Raw genomic sequence first — 22,424 nt, 5'->3', positions numbered from 1 at the left:
AACTGTCCCTCGAGGGCCCTGGAAACTGAATGTGGATGTAACCCGTGTCCCGGGGCCTGAGGTTCATTACTGAAAGCATGCAGTTGGTAAAATTATGTTCAGATCCTCATAGCATTCCTTCTGTTTGGAAACCTTTTCTTTGACAAATTGCACAGCCGCATTGCTAGATTAACACTTACTATTTCCGTCTGCATTCAATAGCTCTGTCTATCCTGAACTCCGGCAAGCTGATGAATCCCTCAGCCTTTTCATCCTGTCGAGAAAGCACAGAGTCGGTGATGAGAAGAGAAAATGTTCTGATATGAAAAAATTAAGTTTTCTGGTCTTAAAGGCTCTTGTGATGTAAAAATACATCAACATACATTGACTTCAAATTCTAATCTATTCAGATTTTGACAAAAATGGGGATTCGAAAAGCTTCAATTCCTTACCTCAAGTATCCATTCATTTAGCATGCCCCTAAAGTAGCTCCAATTATACTTTGAATTTTTCCTGTCATGACATTTTATTTAAACCCTGTGCTTCTGTGTATTAAACCGTAACTTTAGAATTACTGACCTCGAAACAACCATTTTAAGATAGCGTTCTTGTGTCAGGTTAAGCTGAAAGCTCTTCATCAACCAACTGTAAGCAGGTTAACTCAGAATGAATCTACAAGAAAAAAATAGATGTACCTTTGCTGCTGAATAGCACCATTAAAGCTTTAATCCTTTCACCTTAGCAGTTACCTATTAGTCCACTGTGATTCTGCAACCTGACTGCTCTACTGTTAAAAGTATTAGAAATGCAATGAACTGCTTTTGTGTGTATCCAAATAAATTACATTGTCATTTCACATAGTATTCATAGCACAGAAACAGGCCTCTCAAACCAATGGGCCTATGCGTATCCTGGTGATGTCCAAAATGCATCTTTGACCATCCTTCTTCATTCAAACCCATCAATATATCCTTTCCCCCTTCTGTATTTATTTAATCTACATCTATACCAGCCACTTTATGATGATAAGTTCCACATTCTAACCAGGTTCTGGTTCCTCCTTTTGGACTCATTCATAACTATCTTACACTTACTGTGCCTTGTCTCCCATCTAGTGAAAACATCTCTGCACCTATCTTATCAAACTGCCTTCCAAATTTAAAGTCTTCCATTAGTTATCCTCCGTTTTCTCTTTTCTCTCATCCCTGGGTGGTCAATTGTTCCCAACTGGTATAACCTCGCAGTCCTGGTATTAGTAAGGATACTTTGACTCCATATTCTCTAGAGTTGCTGTTGTGTTATGATATGGGGACTAGAACTGAACACCCAAAGTGTCATCTAATCAAGATCCCATGCAGGTTTAACACAATGGGCCGAAAATTGACCCATGCCATTAATTGGTTGTAGGGCTTGCAATTCCTGCTCTGTCTCTTTTGGTTCCAATGAAAGGACAGACAAATTTCATTCTCATTACAGTGCAATCTACACGCAACCCAGCATGCGCCATGCTGCTAGCTGTCTGCATTCACAACCCAGAGGTATGGAGACTGGTTGCCTCAGTGTGAGAAGTCAGCTTGCAAGCTATCAGCTCCCAAAACGCAGCCTGTTCCTCTTAAAAATAAGCTGTAATACAGCACACATGTCTAAAAACAATCAGAACAGAAATAATCAAAGTGAAGGAAAATGCACCTGCCCAGAGATAAGGCTCCAAGGTTCACTGATATTACCTCACAAGGACTGAGATGAGGTTTCCTCACTCTGGTGGGCCTGGGGAATTCTCTGCTACAGAAATTGGTGGAACCAAAGTTATTGAATGGTTTCAAGTAGGATCTAGATATAGTTCTTAGGGATAAAGGGAGCAAAAGGTACAGAGAGAAAGCAGACATTGGGTTTTGAATTGTACGATTAGTCACAATTCTACTGAAGGGTGCAGCAGGCTTGAAGGGCTGAATGGCCTACTTCTGCAGCTATCTTCTATATTTCTATTTTTAGATTGAGCAGTGAAGGTGGACAGAAAGAGAAAAAGAAACTTCATTATTCTTGGAATGCAATTTTGTGTGTGTGTGACAGAGAGAGCGTGTGTCTGTGTGTGTGAGAGAGAGAGACTTTGTGTCTGTGCATGTGAGTGAGAGAGAGAGAGAGAGAGAGTGCGTGTGTACAATTAGTTGGTGACTTGTTTTATACGATTTACATAAAGTCAGTACCTCCTTCGCTATGATTCTTGAGGAAGGGCTTTTGCCGAAAATGTCGATTTTCCTGCTCCTCGGCAGAATTTTTAATTCAAAAAATAATTCTGAAATTAAAAATTTACTGATGACCACAAAACCATTGTCCATGGATAGAAAATCCATTTGGCTCACTCATGTCCTTCAGGGAAGGAAATCTGCCATCCTTACCATGTCTGGCCTACATGTGGCTGCAGACCTACAGCAATATGGTTGATTCTTAACCATCCTCTGAAATGGCCTAGCAAGCCCCTCACTACAAAGGCACAACAAACAAATGAAACCAGACAGATCAACCTAGGCACTGGAAAAGACAACACTAGAAACAGCCCTGCAATATTCTCCTTATTAACTTCTGGGGGCTAGTGCCAAGATTGGGAGAGCTGTCTTACAAACTAATCAAGCAACAGCCTGATATAATCATTCTTGGATTCATACCTTACAATGTCCCAGACATCGCCATCACCATCCCTCGATATGTCCTGTCCCAGTGGCAGGACAGACCCAGCAGAGGTGGGGGCACAGTTGTATACAGTCAGGAGGGAATTGCCCTGGGAATCCTCAACATCGACGCCGGACCCCATGAAGTCTCATGGCTTCAGATTAACCATGGGCAAGGAAACCTCCTGCTGATTACCACATGCCATCCTTCCTCAACTGATGAATCAGCACTCTTCCATGTTGAACAACAATTGGAGGAAGCAATGAGATGGCAAGGGCACTAAATGTAATCTAGGTGGGGATTTCAATGTCCTGCACTAACAGTGGCGCGGGGGTAGCATTACTGATCAAGCTGGGCGGGTCCCAAAGGACATAGCTGTTAGACTGAGTCTGCAGCAGGTGGTGAGGGAACTAACAAGAGGGAAAACATACTTGACCTCATCCTTACCGATCTGCTGGCTGCAGATGCATCTGTCCATGACAACATTGATAAGAGTGAGCCCTGCACAGTCCTTGTGGACACTGAGTCTTACCTTCACAGTGAGAATAAACTTCAATCATATTGTGTGTCTTCAGTAAGATTGCCAAATTGACACCTCATTTTCAGGTATGCCTGGTGCTGCTCCTTCTATGCCCTCCTGTTCTCTTCATTGAACCAGGGTTGGTCCCCTGGTTTGATGGTAATGGTTGAATGGGGGATATGCCGTGCCATGAGGTTACAGATTATACTGGAGTACAATTCTGCTGCTTGTTGATGACCCAAAGTGTCTCATGGGCGCCTAATATTGAGTTGCCAGATCTGTTCGAAGTCTATCCCATTTAGCATGGTGATAGTGCCACACAACACAGTGGAGGTTATTCTCAATGTGAAGGCAAGACTTTGTGTCCACTAAGACTGTGCAGTGGTCACTCATACTGATACTGTCATAGACAGATGCAAATACAGCCAGTAGATTGGTAAGGATGAGATCAAATATGTTTATCCCTCTTGTTGGTTCCCTCACCATCTGCCACAGATCCAGTCTAGCAGCCACGTCCTTTAGGACCCGACCAGCTCGATCAGTAATGCTGCTGCTGAGCCACTCTTGTGGTGGATGTTGAAATCTGGAGCATATTTTGCACTCTTACCATCCACAGTGATGGTCCAATTGTTCTTCAAAATGGAGTAGGATTGATTCATCAGCTGTGAGAGGACAGTACGTGGTAATCAGAAGGAGGTTACCTTGCCCATGTTTAACCTGAAGCCATGAGACTTCATGAGGTCCAGAGCCAATGCTGAGGACTCCCAGGAAAGCATCCTCTTGATTGGACAGATGCAGCAGAGGTGATGTCACATAATCTAGCAATAGTACCACAAGGCCATCATCTCCTCATTCCTGAAACTAGCCTCCTGAATCTTTTCTGCATCCTGTCCGATGCTTTCACATCATTACAAAAAGGCTGTCCAGATCTAGACATAATATTCTAGTCCAGGCTTAACCTTCTGGACATAAACTTCTTGATTTTGCACTCAATGCTCCAATTAATAATACCTAGATTTCTGCATGCTTTATTAACCACTCCTCAACCTGTCAGATCCCTCTTGATGACACAGTTTAAAGAAGAATATGTACAAATACAGATAAGTGCCTTTTCTCCTGTACCCGTTTTATGGCTGTGTCCTTATTTTAAATTGTCTCTCTGCGTTCTCCATAACAAAATGAATCACTTCACACTTCTCTACATTAAATGTAACGAGTCACATCCATTCCACCAGCCAATGTTGGTGTAGGCCTATGTCCTTTCAAGCTCTTGAATATTTCTCACAGTGATTACTATTGTCCTCAGATTTGGAGATTATGCCTTGCTCACTGAGGTCTAGGGCATTTTTATATCTCAGGAAGAGCAGGTCCTAACAAAGGGAGGGAAAAAAAGGGATGCATTATGATATCCAAGCAATACCGACTGACGTGCATCTTTCAGGGAACATTGCTGAACAACTATCTTTTAATTGGAAGATCTGGGACATTGCTTGACTTGACACTGGGTGGTGCAGTAGTAATGAAAATACAACTTGAGTTGAGAGTCAGGGTACAGCATGCTACTGCAATGACTGCCCTTGGAGGAGCCTGTCTCATTCTACTTGGCTTTTCAGACAGTTTGCGTCAATGCTGTATACTTACAAGGTGCACGTTTATTTTCAGAGTCAAACCGAAAGTGGTTTGAGCCAGTGTTAAACTCTCAATGTGAAGGCACAGGCAAATAATGCTCAATATTCTGGTAGTTCATATTTTTGTAATGGGACTAACAAGGCTGTCAATTCATAGTCACAAAACGTGTGTGCTCCTCATTTCCAAAGCTCATTAATTGTACTTTAAGCTTTTAAAAAGTGCAGTCTGAATCAAAAACAGAGTCAAAGACCAAGAAAACCAACATTGCAATTATGAGGCTGAAACAATACAGTAGATATTGTTTTGATTAAAATGAAGGCAAGGAATATAAGAAATAGCCAGGTTTCTATTTAGTCCTGAAGATTAAACAGAGCTTCTACAGACTGAGCAGTATGACAGTAACATGGAGCAAGGACATGCTGTGTACAAGCCCTTATCAATACAGAAATGAAAAGTAAAATTCATTCTCAAAATGCTACTTGCTCCATATTTGTTGGGTTCCATTTGCTCCAACATTCCCAAGGACGGGCCACAATACTGAAGGGTGGTTGAAACTAATTTGAAATTAAATCAACAAAGTATTAGTTTCCTGAGAGAAATGAAGTCAATCTCAGTTCAAAAAAAGGCAAAGAAGTATGTTCTAACCTTGTGAGTCACAATTTAGCATTTGCAAATAATCAGGGATGCCAGCTCTTATACCAGCTGGATGCCATCCTTACTGAGGTGCAAGAATATTACCCATTGAAATGAATATCATTACTGATGAAGCTCCGTTAGAAGCAACCTAATCTTGTGAAGTACAGCTAGAGAAACCTACACGACCTTGTTTTGTCTATTGGCTCTCTGGATGTAGGGAATTATTTTCTCAACAATAATGGGATCAGGATCATATTTATCATTTGAACAGCAGAAGTCTCCAAAGTATAAAAAAGCAGATGGATTTAGCTGTGCATATAAACAGACTTTCAAAATCGAACCTCAAATGGAAAAAGCCAAATAAAGCAAATGGAATTCCAATTTTTGCATGTGGGCCAATAATGATGATGAAAAGCGATGATGTGTATAAACAAGACACTGAAACAAGTCTTCAGTTAAGGCAGTGTGTGTTGTTCAAGGTGTTATCCAACTGAAAGCCATATAAAAGCACAGCATAAAAACATTGGGATAAAGAATATATGTGTTACAAACACACAAAAGGAGATTAGAAGGCTGAAACCAAGTATTGGAGAAACTCTGGAGGTCTGGCAGCACCCGTGGAGAGAGAAGCAGAGTTCTGAAGAAGGATCATACTGGACTCAAAATGTTACATCTGCTTCTCTCTCCATGGATGTTGCCAGACTTGTTGAATTTCTCCAGAACTTTCTGGCTTTCTTTCACATTTCCAGCATCTGCAGTATTTTGCTTTTGTTATTTTAATCAACCTGCTCAGACTCGTAATGACATATATCTGCAGCAAGTCAGACTTGAATCCTCTCACTATTGCCTTTCTGGGCAATAGTGAGAGGATTCCAAGGTTGGTGAATCACCTCATGTGATATCCTTTCCTTGGCTAACTAGTCCTGGAGTGGGTTGTGAACTTTCAACTTCAGGACTGGAGACAATCACTGCATCACAAGACCTGTCTCTAATTTCCTTTTAGCTGAGATTAAAAGGCCCACTAGTTGTGGTTTTCCAGCTGCAAAAGAGGTGTTGCTATGTGCTTCTCTCAATGTCGTGGAGTCATTTTCACACCTTTTGCACATGTATTGAGTTACACAGATATCATTCACCAAGTTGATGATCTGTTCACGCTCTCAAGACTTGTTTCCAGAGGGTGCTGTATTATTCTTTTCATGATGTTACTGGCAAGGTCACCATTTCTGCCCATCTCCAGTGGCCATGGGGCTAGAAGGGTAAGGAAGGCAGATTTTCCTCACTAAAGAAATTATTGCGTTGTAACAATTGATGATAATCCCATGACCATGATTATTGAATCTAGGTTTAAATTCTAATTTGGGAGTGTAGTGCTGGAAAAGCACAGCAGGTCAGGCAGTATCCGAGGAGCAGAAGAATTGACGTTTAGGGCATAAGCCCTTCATCAGCTTATGCCCGAAATGTCGATCATCCCGGTCTTCGGATGTTGCCTGACCTGTTGTGCTTTTCCAGCACCACACTCTCGACTCTGATCTCCAGCATCTGCAGTCCTCACTTTCTCCTAGTTTAATTCTAATTTTATTGCTGGAACTTAAATTTCACCAGCTGTGGTAGGATTTGAACGTGAATTCCCAGGACAACCAGGTGTGGAAGGTTTCAGTTATAAGGAAAGGCTGGATAGAAGAGGATTTTTTTCATTGGAAGTTGAGAGGCTACCTTATATAAGTTTATAAAATAATAAGGGGTATATATAGAGTTAATGGTAGCTGTCTTTTCCCTGGGAGGGAGATTTCAAGAGTAGGGGACACATTTTTAAGGTGAGAGGAAAAAGATTAAAAAAAAAATGAGGGGCAAATTTTTATACAGAGGGTGGCTTGCATATGGAATGAACTTCCTGAGGAAGAGGCGGGTGTGGGTGCGATTATAACATTTAAAAGTAATTTGGATAAGTACATGAATAGGAAAGGTTGGACAGATATGGGCCAGGAGCAGCAGGGACTAGTGTTAGTTTGGGATTATGTTCAGCATGGACTGGTTGGACCAGAGGGTCTGTTTCCATGCTGTATGATTCTATGACTCAATAACACTGGTCTGAGCCTTTAGATTACTCGGTCCAGTCAAAGTGCCACAATGTCATTGCCTCCCAATGGCCAGGAATCTCCTGAACTGGATAATATCAACCAACTGAGCAGCAAAGAGTATTTTAATACTTGAAAAGTTCTTCGTAATGATCCTTCAGCCATAGGCCAGGACATTTAAGTTATCATTTGCAGATAGCTCACTTCTTCTTTTAGTCAGTGGCTTCATTACCATCTTAAGATATTTGACAGTGAGTATTAAGGGTTGGCTGTGATTCAGTGATTCTATTTATCAGGTTGTCACAGAGCTGTTGACAGTGACTCAGCGTGATGTTACTCTGAAGCCCCAGGACAACCAGTTACTGTTACTACTGTTACTACTTTGAGGAGCTTTATACATACAGCTTCTCAATTAAGAGAGTTCTTTGACCTAAGTTTGAAACCCACCTCTCCTCATTGAATCCTAAAGTATTTTATGAGCCAATTAGTCCCTATTGTATGACAGCAGTGTAAACTTCAAGAGGTCACACAGTCCCCTGACTGTGACAATACCCAGTAACTGAGAGGCTCACATTACACAGCTGACAATTGATATGAAACATCTCTAATGTGCTGCTATGGCCCACTAGAGTAGCAGGCCTTGCCATTCCTAGAGACATCACAACAGCCAAAATATTTGTTGATGATTGAACTCCCAATTCGGCTCCACTTATTAATACAGTATGAAAGTATATATGCCACAAGGTTGTGTAACTTAATAAGGAAAAAAAATCTATTTTTGATGAACAAATTGTTTTTAACTAATAGCAACAGTGCGTATGAATTACCAACTTAAAATTCTATAACCGTAGTCTATTGTTATTGCCTGCACATTGACACATGATAGACCCACAAAGATATGGATTTGAAGGGTGGGAAAATAAACAGGGAAAACACAGTTCAATAGTGCCAACCTAGAGTACAGGATTTGATGAGTTGTTTTAGTTTGATGTCTTCTGGTATCCTTGGATGCTATTTCAGTTCTTTGCTGACAACAAGGTTGTTTGAGCTGAAAATGTGGACACACATTTCCTCATTCCTGAAGAAGGGCTTATGCCCGAAACGTCGATTCTCCTGTTCCCTGGATGCTGTCTGACCTGCTGCGCTTTTCCAGCAACACATTTTCAGCTCTGATCTCCAGCATCTGCAGACCTCACTTTCTCCAACAAGGTTGTTTGCCCCAGTGTTAAGTTATTGGTTCAGACTGATCCTGTCAATACCCAGGAAAGCTTTCATCCACCTTTCTTCTGCAGGGGTATGCAAAATGCAGTTCACGGAAATAGGTAGGTGAGATACAGTAAACAGGAGCTGGATTTATTTGCACCCAGAGTGTGGGCGAGACAGAGGGAGAAGGAGAAAAGGAGAGAAGGAGAGAGGGGGACAGGAAGAGAGGGAGAGGTAGAGAGCCAGAGCTATATTGTGTTCTGCTGCACTGCCATCACACAAACCTTAACACCTTGTCAGCAGCTGTAACACTGTATCCCACACTCTGTTCTGTTACCCTGATGCACTTGTCTAGTGCGATCTGCCTGTAAGGCACATTTTACAAAACTTTTCACTGAAGTGCAGTACACGTGACAGGAACACATCAAATCAAATCAAAAATTGGTCTGGGGACAATACAAATATCGTTGTTACATTGAACTTTCTCAAACCAACACTAGTGGATTAATAGAAAAGCCAATCAAACCAGCAGTACTGGGCAAAATCACCATAAACTCAAACAAATGGAGACAATTAGTCTGACTTTGATATCACTAAGCAGTGAGACAGGGCTGAATCTTACTTACTATTTGGCTCAGTGTCACTTTTGTCTGGTTTTTAGAAGGGTTTCTTGCTGTGAGGCCAAGTGAGATCTCTTGCCCTGTCTTACCAAACACACCTTATTAATGACCTCTTCTTTACCAATGGAACGTCTCCTCCCCGACTCTAGCCCTACCCTTCCAGGCACCAAACCCATTGCTGACAAGATATCCTAGAATTCACCAGCATAAGCTCCCTACCCTTGTGTTCAATACTCCTCACAATAAAACATAATATTCCATAACCTTTCTGCATTCCTTGCTCCAAGTGCACACAGATATCTATGATTTTTGCACTAGAACACCCAGATCATTCCGCATCTCAGACCTCTGCAATCTCTCACAGTTTAGGTGATATGTTGCATTGTTATTCTTTTTGCCAAGATGGACAAGTTAAAAGCTTTGTATGTTGTACTCCATTTACCAGATCTTTGCCCACTGACTTCACCGATCTATATTCCTTTGGTAGGCTTCTCTTCACAACTCACCTTTCTACCTATTTTTGGTACATCAGCAAATTTAGCCACCTTTGGTCCCTTCATTCAAATCATTTATATGAATTGTAAACAGTGAGGCCCGAGCAATGACTTTATGGCGCACCACTCATGACATCCTGCCAACCTGAAAATGATCCAGTTATTCCAACTCTTTGCTTCCTGTCAACAAAGCAATCTTCCATCCATGTCAATATGTCACACCAATATCATGAGCTTTTATTTTCCACAATAACCTTTGATGTGGTACCTTACTAAATGCCTCCTAAGAATTATCCACAACACAAGTTACATCTTCAAAGAACTCCAGTAAATCAGTTAAACACGATTTCACTTCAGCAAAACCATGTTGGTTCTGCCTGATTGCCTTGTGTTTATCCAAATACTCTGTTATAAATGTCTTTCATCAAAGCTCCTAACATTTTCCCAATGGCAAATTTTAAGTTAACTGGCCTGTAGTTTCCTGTTTACTGCTTCCCTCCCTACATTTTTTCCAAACTGAAGGAACCTTCCCTGAAACTAATAAGTGTTGGTAAATTAAAACCAATGTATCAACTATCCCACCAGCTCCTCAAAATCCATCAGGACCTGGGAACTTGTCAACTCACAGTTCCAATATTTTGCTCAGTACGACTTCCCTAGGAATTGAAATTTTCTTGAGTTCCACCCTTTCTTTCAATTCCTGATTTACAGCTATTTCTGGGATGTTACTCATCTCCTCTCTATTGAAGACGGATGCAAAATATCTGTTCAATTCATCTGTCATCTCTGTATCCTCCACTACTAATTCACCAAATTCATTATCTACAGGACCAACATTTACTCAGCTAACTCATTTCTTTCTTAAAGATCTGAAGAAACTTTTCCTATATGTTTTTAAACTTTTGGCTAACTTTCTCTTGTGCTCTAAATTTTCCATTTTTTAAGATCTTTTAATAATTCTTTGGTTGCTTTTTATATTTGGTCCAATCTTCTGACCATTCCCTATCTTTGCACAATTGTATGCCTTTTCTTTGAGTTTGACACGATCTTTGACATTTTTAGTTAAACATAGATGGCAGTTTCGAGTTTAGAATTTTTCTTATTTGTTGGAATGTATCTATTCTCTGCTTTCTGGAACCTCACTTTAAATGGGTTTGCCACGATGCCTTAATCTAAATATCAGTCCACTTTCACTAGCTCTGCTTTCACGCCCTCACAACTGTTCTTGTTTAGAGTCAAACACATCACGCTATCTTTTCCAGAAATGAGCAGCATCTTTACGTTGAATAATCAAATCAAAAGATTCCATTTGAAAAGTCTTGCATTTTGAGTTTTGAACTTTCCAACAAAAAGGAATTCTCAGAAAGAGTAAGTTCTGCTGACTCGTACAATCAGTCTCTTACTCCAAGGAAAATAATTTCAGGTAATAATGCTCATTGTCTGTCTACCAGTCTTCATTTGAAACAGAAAAATAAGTCAATTTAACTTGGCTCTGAAATGAATTCCTCTGTGTCAGTGTCTAAAATTATATCGCATTAATCTTGATCTAAGGATTAGAGGCATTTGATTCTTCATGTTCTTTATTTTGCTACTTTGTACCTAGATTCTGTACCTAGGTACCTTTGTACCTAAGATGCCACTGTAAGTAGTGACTTATAAACTTTTCACTGTACTCATGTGTGAGCACATGTGACAATTGACATAATTCAATTCAAGTATATGCTTGAACATTCCTGCTTTAAGAAACCATTCCTCAAGGTATGAAGTAAATATATTCTCCCACACATCATTTTCTGGATCCATTTCCCTACTTTCAACTACTGTTACTTTTTTTCCTCCCAGTTGCTTCACTCATGTCTACTTCCTCAATTTGGATGAAAATTGGGATTGCTTTAAGTATCTGATCAGAACTTGTCTTAAACAATGCCACTCCATTAGAATGTCTATTATTGGACTCAAAATTTATTTGCAGAATCCCACTTCTTAACTATTGATTTGAGCTCCAAATGTCTATAGTTCTGGAAGCAATGCCAGAACCTTCTGACCCCACTATAAACATTTGGAAAGGTATATGGATGGGATAGGTATGGAGAGATATGGACCAAACACAGGCAAATAGGACTAGTTTATTTGTGGAAACTGGACAGCATGGACAAGTTCGCACCGAAGGGTCTGTTTCTTTGCTGTAAACCTCTAAAACAATTAAATCTTGTTGCTTATCAAATGAAACATCAGTGCAACAATGAATAGGAGGAATTTGAATTACAGATGCTCAGAATCCAGACAAAGGTTTGCTGACTCTGATTGAGATAGTTTCCTGCACTTCAAATTCAATGCATTTCCTACTTTCTCCACCTGAACGTAGGCCTGGCTGGTCTTCATGAAAATCACACAAGGAATTTCTTTATTTTAAAGCCAACAACTAACACGCTGGGAAATACTGATACGTTCTGACTACAGTTTGGCAGATCTACATTGGATTCTAATGGAGAATCTATAGCAAAGAGATTCAAATACAATCTTGCATTCTTTAGTTGTACAATCGCTGACTGTCAGACCTTACCCTTCACTGGGCATCACTATTGTTACGATAATACAATAGGAGTACGCTAGACATGTTGCTGCTGTGGACACTGTTAAAGGAAGTTCAATGATATTGTGTATATTTGATTACACAGAATTAAACTGCATTTCCTTTCTTGCACATTGAGCAACATGACTACTTCCTGAGCACCACAATCACAATTTAAACTTGATTGTGTCGGGGTATCTGCTGTGGGACACTGAACAGTCATTTCATATCCTTCTAACTAAACAAACTTTCTTTGTCCACCTTTATTTCAAATAACAGATTTAGGCCTTCCACATTCCTCGATTAGTTTTTCAAATTTGAGCAGGATAAGTGAGGCAAGGGAATACACGATGAACAGAAGGATCCCGCAAAGCTCCAAGGGTCAGAGGACCTGTGTGTGCATGTCCCTTTGTCTCTTAAGGTGTCACGACACATGGATAAAGTGGCTAAGAGGGTAGATTTGCCTTTTTCAGCTAAGGCTTGAAGTTTAGGAGCAGGGAGGTTATGCTGGAGCTGTATAAAATGTTGGGTAGGCCACAACTGGATTATTGTATGCAGTTCCACATTATAGAAGGGTTGTGATAGCGCCAGAGAGGGAGCAGTGCAGATTTATCAGGATATTGCCTGGTCTGGAAGGTTTCAACTATGAAGAGAGATTGCCTAAGACCATCAGAAAGAGACAGAGGAGTAGGCCTTCAGCCCCTCGAACCTGCTCCACCATTTGAGGATTGTGACTGATCTGACATTCCTATATCCACTTTCTATAAGACCATAAGTCATAGGAGCAGAAATTAGGCTATTCTGCCCATCGAGTCTGCTCCACCATTCAATCATGGCTGATAAATTTCTCAACCCCATTCTCCCGCTTTCTCCCCATAACCCTTGATCCCCTTCATACATAAGAACCTATCTATCTCAGTCCTAAATATACTCAATGACCTGGCCTCCACAGCCTTCTGTGGCAGTGTATTCCACAGATTCCCCACTCTCTGGCTGAAGAAGTTTCTCCTTATTTCCATTCTGAAAGGTCTTCCCTTTACTCTAAGGCTGTGCCCTCGGGTCTCATTCTCCCCTACCAATGGAAACAACTTCCCAACATCCACTCTGTCCAAGGCATTCTGTATTCTCTAAGTTTCAGTTAGATGCCTCCTCATCCTTCTAAACTCCATCGAGTATAAACTCAGAGTCTGCAAACATTCCTCAAACTTTCCTGCAGTTTTCCCATAATCCTTGATGTCACCATTTATCTGGATTTGAATGTACATAAGGACTGCAGCGTCGGAGGCTGAGAGGTGACCTTATAGAGGTTTATAAGATCATGAGGAGCATGGATAGGGTAAGTGGACAAGGTCTTTCCCTGGGTAGGGGAGTCCAAAAATAGAGGGCATAGGTTTAAGGTGAGAGGGGAAAGATTTAAAAAGGATCTAAGGGGCAACTTTTTTAGGCAGAGGGTGATGCATGTATGAGGAAGTGGTGGAGGCTGGTACAATCACAACATTTCCTAGGCATCCAGATGGGTATATGAATAGGAAGGGACATGGGCCAAGTGCTGGCAAATGGGACTAGATTGACTTAAGATATCTGGTCAGCATGGATGAGTTGGATTGGTGAGTCTGTTTCCATGCTGTACATCTCTATGACTCTGCCTCCATAGCTCTCTGTGGCAAGGAGTTCCAATGACTCACAACCCTCGAAGAAAAAGAATTTCCTCCTCATTTCAGTCTTAAGTTGGTGTCCCTTTATTCAGAGACTATGTTCTCTGTTCCTAGATTCTTCTATGTAGGGAAACATCCTCTCAACAATTACCTTGTTAAGCTGTTTAAGAATCCTGATGTACTGGGATTGATTTCCTTGGAGCAGGGGAGAGTGAGGAGGGACATGAATGGGATATATAAAATGAGGGGCCTAGACAAGCTAAACAGGAAGAAACCTTTCCCCTTGGTGGAAGGATTAATGACCAGGGGACATAGATTTAAAGTAAGGAGCAGGAGGTTTAGAGGAGAAGTGAAGAAATGTTTTTTCATCCAGAGGATGGTGGGAATCTGGAACTCACTGCCAGGAAGGGCGGTAGAGACAGAAACAGAAGCACTTAGATGTGTATTAATGATGGCAAAGCATGCAAGGCTATGAGTCAAGTGCTCGAAAATGGGGCGAGAGTGGTTAAGTGCTTGTTTTTGTCTCACACAGACTCAATGGGCCAAAGGACCTTTCTCTGTGTTCTAGATCTCTGTGACTTCAGTACTTTTCCAAAGTAAATAGTGACTTCTTTATTATAATTTGAGCATTCCTCTGAATTGACAAACACTCTATGAGGGGCACCAGTATCCTTGGGGGGAGGTTTGCTAGTGCTCTTGGGGGGGTTTAAACTAACTCTGCAGGGGCATGGGAACCCAGATTGTAGCTTCAGGGTGCAGGGCCTGGAGTGTAGGGAGGTTAGGAACATGGCATCAATTTCCAAGGAGGGTGTCTGTAAACAGGAAAGTGGCTTGAAGTGTGTATACTTCAATGCAAGAAGTATACGAAATAAGGTAGGTGAACTTGCAGCGTGGGTTGGTACCTGGGACTTCGATGTTGTGGCTATTACGGAGACATGGCTAGAACAGGGACAGGATTGGCTGTTGCAGGTTCCAGGATTTAAATGTTTTAGTAGGGTCAGAGGTGGGGGTAAAAGAGGGGGAGGTGTGGCATTGCTTGTCAAAGATAGTATTACAGTGGTGGAAAGGACGATGGATGAGGACTTGCCATCTGAGGTAGTTTGGGCTGAGGCTCGGAATAGGAAAGGTGAGGTCACCCTGTTAGGAGTCTTTTACAGGCCTCCCAATAGTCCTAGAAACGTAGAAGAAAGGATAGGGAAGGTGATTCAGGAGATGAGTGACAGTAATAGGGTGGTGGTTATGGGGGACTTTAACTTTCCTGATATTGATTGGGAAAGCTATAGCTCAAGTTCGTTAGATGGGTCAGTGTTTGTTCAATGTGTGCAGGAGAGTTTCCTGACACAATATGTAGACAGGCCAACAAGAGGTGAGGCCATACTGGATTTGGTTCTGGGTAACGAACCAGGCCAGGTGTTAGAATTAGAGGTAGGTGAGCACTTTGGGGATAGTGACCATAATTCGGTGATTTTTACTCTCGTGATGGAGAGGGATAAGTGTGTACTACAGGGCAAGAGTTATAGCTGGGGTCAGGGAAATTATGATGCGGTGAGGCATGACTTAGGATGTGTGGCTTGGAAAAGTAGACTCCAAGGCAAGAGTGTAAATGATATGTGGAGCTTGTTCAAGGAGCAACTATTGAGTGTCCTTGATAATTATGTACCTGTCAGGCAGGGAGGAAAGGGTCGTGCGAGGGAGCCGTGGTTTAATAAGGAATTGGAATCCCTTGTTAAATGGAAGAGGGCGGCCTATCTCAAGATGAGACGTGAAGGTTCAATTGGGGCGATTGAGAGTTATAGGGTAGCCAGGAAGGACCTGAAGAGAGAGCTAAGAGCAGCAAGGAGGGGACATGAAAGGTCCTTAGTCGGTAGGATTAGGGAAAACCCTAAGGCTTTCTATAGGTATGTTAGGAATAAAAGAATGACTAGGGTAGGAATAGGTCCAGTCAAGGATAGTAGTAGGAAGTTGCGTGTGGAGGCGGAAGAGATTGGGGAGACACTGAATGAATACTTTTCTTCAGTATTTACTCAGGAACAGGGCATTGTCGTCGATGTGAATACTGAGTCACAAATAAGTAGAATGGATGGCTTTGAGGTATGTAGAGAAGAGGTGTTGGTAATCCTGGAAAAGGTGAAAATAGATAAGTCCCCTGGGCCTGATGGCATTTATCCTAGGATTCTCTGGGAAGCAAGGGAGGAGATTGCAGAGCCATTGGCCTTGATTTTTATGTCCTCTTTGTCTACAGGAGTAGTGCCAGAAGACTGGAGGATAGCAAATGTGGTTCCCTTGTTCAAAAAGGGGAGTAGGGATAACCCTAGTAACTATAGGCCGGTGAGTCTCACTTCTGTTGTGGGCAAAGTCTTAGAGAGAATTGTAAGGGATAGGATTTATGCACATCTGGATAGGAATAATGTGATCAAGGATAGTCAGCATGGTTTTGTGAAGGGCAGGTCGTGCCTCACAAACCTTATTGAATTCTTTGAAAAGGTGACGAAGGAGGTTGATGAGGGGAAAGCGGTAGATGTGGTATATATGGATTTTAGTAAGGCGTTTGATAAGGTTCCCCATGGTAGGCTACTGCAGAAAATACGGAGATATGGCATTGAGGGTGAGTTGGAGGTTTGGATTAGGAATTGGCTGGATGGAAGAAGACAGAGGGTAGTAGTTGATGGCAAAGTTTCTTCATGGAGTGCCGTCACTAGCGGTGTTCCGCAAGGATCTGTTTTGGGACCATTGCTGTTTGTCATTTTTATAAATGACCTGGAAGAGGGGTTAGAAGGTTGGGTGAGCAAGTTTGCGGATGATATGAAAGTCGGAGGAGTTGTTGACAGTGAGGAAGGATGTGGCAGGTTACAGCAGGATATAGAGAAGCTGTAGAGCTGGGCAGAAAGGTGGCAAATGGAATTCAATGTAGCTAAATGTGAGGTGATTCACTTTGGGAAGAATAACAAAAAGATGGGGTACTGGGCTAATGGTCGGATACTTGGTAGTGTGGATGAGCAGAGGGATCTTGGTGTCCATGTACACAGATCTCTGAAAGTTGCCACCCAGGTAAATAGTGCGGTGAGGAAGGCATATGGCGTACTGGCTTTTATTGGTAGAGGAATTGAGTTCCGGAGTCCTGAGGTCATGATGCAGTTGTATAAAACTCTGGTGCGGCCGCATCTGGAATATTGTGTGCAGTTTTGGTCGCCATACTATAGGAAGGATGTGGAGGCACTGGAACGGGTGCAGAGGAGGTTTACCAGGATGTTGCCTGGTATGGAAGGAAGATCGTATGAGGATAGACTGAGACACTTGGGGCTGTTTTCATTAGAGAAAAGAAGGTTTAGGGGTGACTTGATTGAGGTGTACAAGATGATTAGGGGGTTAGATAGGGTTGACAGTGTGAACCTTTTCCCGCGTATGGAGTCGGGTATTACAAGGGGGCATAGCTTTAAATTAAGGGGGGGTAGATATAGGACTGAAGTTAGGGGTAGGTTCTTCACTCAGCGAGTCGTAAGTTCATGGAATGCCCTGCCAGCAGCAGTGGTGGACTCTCCCTCTTTATGGGCATTTAAGCGGGCATTGGATAGGTATATGGAGGATAGTGGGTTAGTATAGGTTAGGTGGGCTTGGATCGGCGCAACATCGAGGGCCAAAGGGCCTGTACTGCGCTGTATTCTTCTATGTTCTATGTTCTATGAATATTTCTTTAAAACCTAGTATGGGTCTTTAAGGTGTTGTTTTGCTTGTTGATGTTTACCAACTTCCTGAGGTTTATGACACATTTTACAGAATTGCACAGCAGTTTTGTGAGTAAAATTCCTGATTGCTGATGCTTGAGTTTTCCATATTCTTAAATGTCCTTCAGTAGGAATTTCAAGTACTACTCAGAATATCTCCTTGTAGTATCTGGACAGTGCCACTATCTGATGAACAACTGTCTGTTCTTCATCTGCAGATCTGTTAGGGGTCTCCATTTCCTTATCAGAAATATATTTTTAATACAACCACCTTCTGAGACAACTTCAAACTCAGCTTTAGCCTAACCTGTCTGTGATAACTTACTTATCTCTGGATCTATTTTCTGAGACTCAGTTCAGGAAAAGGTGCCAAATGCTTCTTTGAATTAACCCCCCATTAAGGAAAGTTTCAGCTAGTCTAACATCAGCTTATGATATTACTCTGACTTCTGGTGTTGGACTTTGTTTAGTTATTATTCAAGTCACCACACATGATGGAAAAATACCCACAACCTGTTCTTATTACTGTTCCTATCTCTATAACCTCACTCAGAGTTTCTGTGATTATGGACAATGCTATAACCTTCGCTCCAACCAAATCATTCACTCAGGTGTAAGTCTTTACCTACTCCTATTATGACTGGTCCAGACAACAAATAACACCCCAAATGCACTTTGCACAATGAAACCAGGATATACTCTCCATTTATGCTGTTTCTTAACATTTGCCTTTCATTGAACTTTCTCTGAAGGAAGAGCTAAATCCATTTGCAGTGGAAGAGTTTGCTTAGTTCTGTTGTTCATTAATGTAGTCATGAGTTGAACTGCATTATTTGAAGAGAAAAGGATCATCTTCCTTCTTGACAAAAATGTTTTTTTTCTCATCTCCTCACTTCTCCTTCCCTTACAGCAGTGTTTGCCTCTTATGCCTTCATCATAGTTAAAGCTACAATTTATTCCACAGCATTTCCTATTTAAGTTCCATTCTCAGAATCACTCAACTCAACCCAATAAGTCCTGCGGGCTTTCCTCGCAATTTCCATTGCTCTCAACAAATGTGTCCCACTTTGTTTTAACAATGGAAACACTTTTGCTTTCACCCATAATCCTCAGCACCTCCCTTTCTACTCTGTAGTGCATTCCCTGTTGTCCATTCCTTAACTTGGCTACTTGCCTCCATTTCACCCTCCTGCTTTCGATCTGTTTCAAATCTATGACAGTGACGGAAAGAACGATTTAGTTTTATGGATCAGCTCATAATGGTCAGCCATTACTGCTGCCTGTCCAGCAGTTGCGACCTATTGATCTTCTGAATGGGTTCTTACTGCAAAAAATAGTTAATTTTGAAATTCTTCGTAGAGAATGCTATTTCTGAAACTTCATTGGTGTTTCCCGCTCCAGATGATTGTATGTGCTTGTTAAAATTACTTTGCTTAACCCTTTCAAATTCCATAAAGCTTCATCTAGGCCGTTGCCTTTAATTGCAAACCTTTTGGCTGCATACCTGAGGAACAAAGGCTCATAATCCTCAGAAACCTCCTCTGACAGGGAAGCATACATTTTCTGTGCTTTATCTTGAACTTGTCCAATTTTCCTTCACCCACCTCCTTTAGGTTGTTATCTTCTCAAATGAACTGAAGAACATTTCCTCATCTTTCTTCTCAAGGCTTTGTAACAACAAACATTTCCTGACAACATTAAACCATGATGAGGGTTTTCCCCATTAAGACTCTCCTTATCTCTGGCTTTTTTTTCATAACTGTGTTATTTTTAGTTTAAGCTTGTTTCCTTTCCCTTGGCAATTCAATTTCTAGACTTCTCGTTTCCATTTCCTGTATTTTTAAAATAAATTTCAATGCTCTTTCTTCCTGTCTCTCTGTCATTTTACGCTTCTTCATTCTTCTCATGTGCTTAACCTGCTTTAACTGTAGCTCAATGTGAACTGAATGTGGTATCTCACTACTTGTAGTACCGGGTTTCTCTTCTAATTCCATTGAACACAAATGCTGTTCTAGTACTTCAATCATTTCTGCTTTCCTAGCTCTGGCAACAAACGTGCAAGGAGAAAGTGAGGATTGCAGATACTGAAGATCAGAGTCGAGAGTGTGGTGCTGGAAAAGCACAGCAGGTCAGGCAGCATCCGAGGAGCAGGAGAATCGACGTTTTGGGCATGATTCCTGATGAAGGCCCAAAATGTCGATTCTCCTGCTCCTCAGATGCTGCCTGACCTGTTGTGCTTTTCCAGCGCCACACTCTTGACTCTGACAAGAAATGTGCCTTCCAGTTAACTTGCCAACCTGGCTTTCCGGATCTTGTACAAGTTCATGAGAATCGCCTCTTCTATTTGCAGCAAGGCCTTCACAATGTCTGCTGAAACTCCATTACACATTTATCTCTGAATCCAACAACCCTCAGAGTCATCAAAGCTCAGTTGGCAAAGTCCGATCCCAAACTAAGTGTTGTCACTGACTTTGGTGACCGGTAGTTCTGTGTTCTGAAGAACAGTCATACTGGACTTGAAACATTACCTCTCCACAGATGCTGCCAGATCTGCTGAGTTTCTCTAGCATTCTTTGTGATTTGTTTCAGATTTATAGCGTCCACAATATTTTGCTTTGAGTGTCATTGTACTGAGTTTATCATTAAAGACCACGCACATATTAAATTGGTGAGGATGCAGTATCCCTGTTGTGTGCAATGGCCATCTCGACCTTGTATTTTGTTCCGGAACAAGGAATTACATATAATGCAGCATTTACTGTTTTGCTATCTCCAGTGTACCAGAGAACTAGGCAATACTGAAGAAATAGCAAGAACACTTTTCCCCTAAAGAATTTAATAAACCTGAGGAGATCCGTAATTGTGTGTATTGTTGAGGAAAAGAACAGTCAGTGAATACGGAGGTGATGAGAAAGAATTTACACAAAAGGTGTTATTTACTGATGTTTGCTCTTGTACATATTACACTGCAACGAGGTGTGAATGAGAGAATAAACACAGCTGTTTCTGTCAAACAAACTTGAGCATGAGTTTTAGAAAACAATTTTCAGATTGACTCGTTAACACTTCATGCTTTTCAGCCAACCTCAGCCACTACCCTATTTAATAATTGTAAACTGAATTTAAAATGTTTGCTCCCATTCACAAATTCTTTCAAGGGGAATTGGCCAGGCTAAATTGCCTGTAGTGTTCAGGGGTGTGTAGGTTAGGTACATTAGTCAGGGGAAATGTAGGGTAATGGGTAGGAGAATGGGTCTGGGTGAGATACTCTTTGGAGGGTCGGTGTAGACTTGTTGGGCCAAATGGCGTGCTTCCACACTGTATGGATTCTATGATGAAGAATTCATCCTACCTCTGCAATTTTGCATATCTTAGTATCACTTCCTAACTGCTGTGACTGGTTGTTTCAGCTGCTGGCTAGATCTTCAACTGCCTCAGTTCCTTCTTTAAGCCCTTGCCCATTACAGCAACTCTTCCACCCCCCCCCCCCCCACCCTCAACATTTTAAACAGCTTCCTTTTTAATCTCCTTTTCTGACACAAAGTACAGTGACGTTTTTGTCATTTGGCATGCATGCAGGACGGGTGGTACAGTTCAAACAAAGCAGGGAAGTCACATTTTTCTAGACCCAAGACAAAATACTGCTCTGTCTTAAAGGGGTGGAAGGGAGATAAAGCAGCTAGGAAGATGAGGGTCTCAGCGCAGCAGGCACCACAGTAAAAGCCACACAACGAAAGAGTCAGCCAAAACCATAACTTCCAGACAGGCTTTTAAACACAATTGTGCTGTCAGCTTTACTGATAATTGCTCTGAACATGTATCTTTGTTCAGTAACCACCAGAGCAATTCAATACTTCAAACATAAAACACAAGAACAACTTCTGCAGACTTAGAAATGACCATAATTGCCAATTTTCTTTCAACAAATGTGTTACCTGAACGCACAAGGTGAACAATTTCTTCTTAAACAAATCAAACTGTCAGATATTGCTAAAGAATTCTCAGATATTGCTATAGAACTCTGTGGTACACTGCTGGGTAACATAAAACCCATTGCGTCGTTTTACCCTCTGCAAAGCAGAGTCAGATGACAAAGCGAGCCATTGTTACTGTGGGTGAATTAAATAGTTAATTAAAAACAAAAGCGATGGCCATTTTCTTCTTGCCCAGACTACCACAAAATTGGCAGCAAAACTTTAAACCGATGGTAGGGACCGTGAGCAACAAACGGCTTCTGAATAAAAAAAACAAACACAGCAGGTGCCGAAAATTGGGAAATAAGGGCAGAAAATGCTTGAAATTCTCTGCAGGTTGGGCAGCATCAGTAGAAAGAGAAACAAAGCTAACGGGGTGTATTTTCATCCTCAAGGCAGCAAAAGGGAGTCAGGGAAATTTCTGGCTTTCCACATCCACTTCAAAACTGCCACATTATTGTGCTCAGAATTCCTGTAACTTTGGGCGAATCAGGAAGTATTGGTAATTTATCAAGATCTGTGCTCAAAAAGATATAAGGACTTCGAAGTATTTGCTTCATAATTTAATCCTTTTGTTTAAGGGACAGAAAGTTGGGACAATTCATGGAATGCTAGTGATAACGATCTTTTCTGCACAGTGACCTCTTCAAATTTATTTTTCTCTCCCACGGGCAATAC

The 22,424-nt window shown here is 41.5% G+C and overlaps 1 protein-coding gene across 3 annotated transcripts in view; it reads right to left on the bottom strand.

Moving 5' to 3' along the window:
- Positions 1-22,424, bottom strand: part of LOC122557100 (connector enhancer of kinase suppressor of ras 2) — a 585,950-nt gene that overhangs the window by 71,311 nt on the left and 492,215 nt on the right. For all 3 annotated transcript variants that reach the window (XM_043704404.2, XM_087992202.1, XM_043704405.2), the window contains one exon: positions 180-253. In XM_043704404.2, the coding sequence (XP_043560339.1) occupies positions 180-253 (74 nt within the window). The remainder of the gene's footprint in view (positions 1-179; positions 254-22,424) is intronic.

This window comes from Chiloscyllium plagiosum, unplaced genomic scaffold, assembly GCF_037043375.1.
Source record: "Chiloscyllium plagiosum isolate Xiang-an unplaced genomic scaffold, Cpla_swu_hap1 HiC_scaffold_11, whole genome shotgun sequence".
NCBI classification, from domain to species: Eukaryota; Metazoa; Chordata; class Chondrichthyes; order Orectolobiformes; family Hemiscylliidae; genus Chiloscyllium; species Chiloscyllium plagiosum.
The sequence above is the reverse complement of the archived record's forward strand: the minus strand, read 5'-3'. Positions and strand labels throughout refer to the sequence as shown.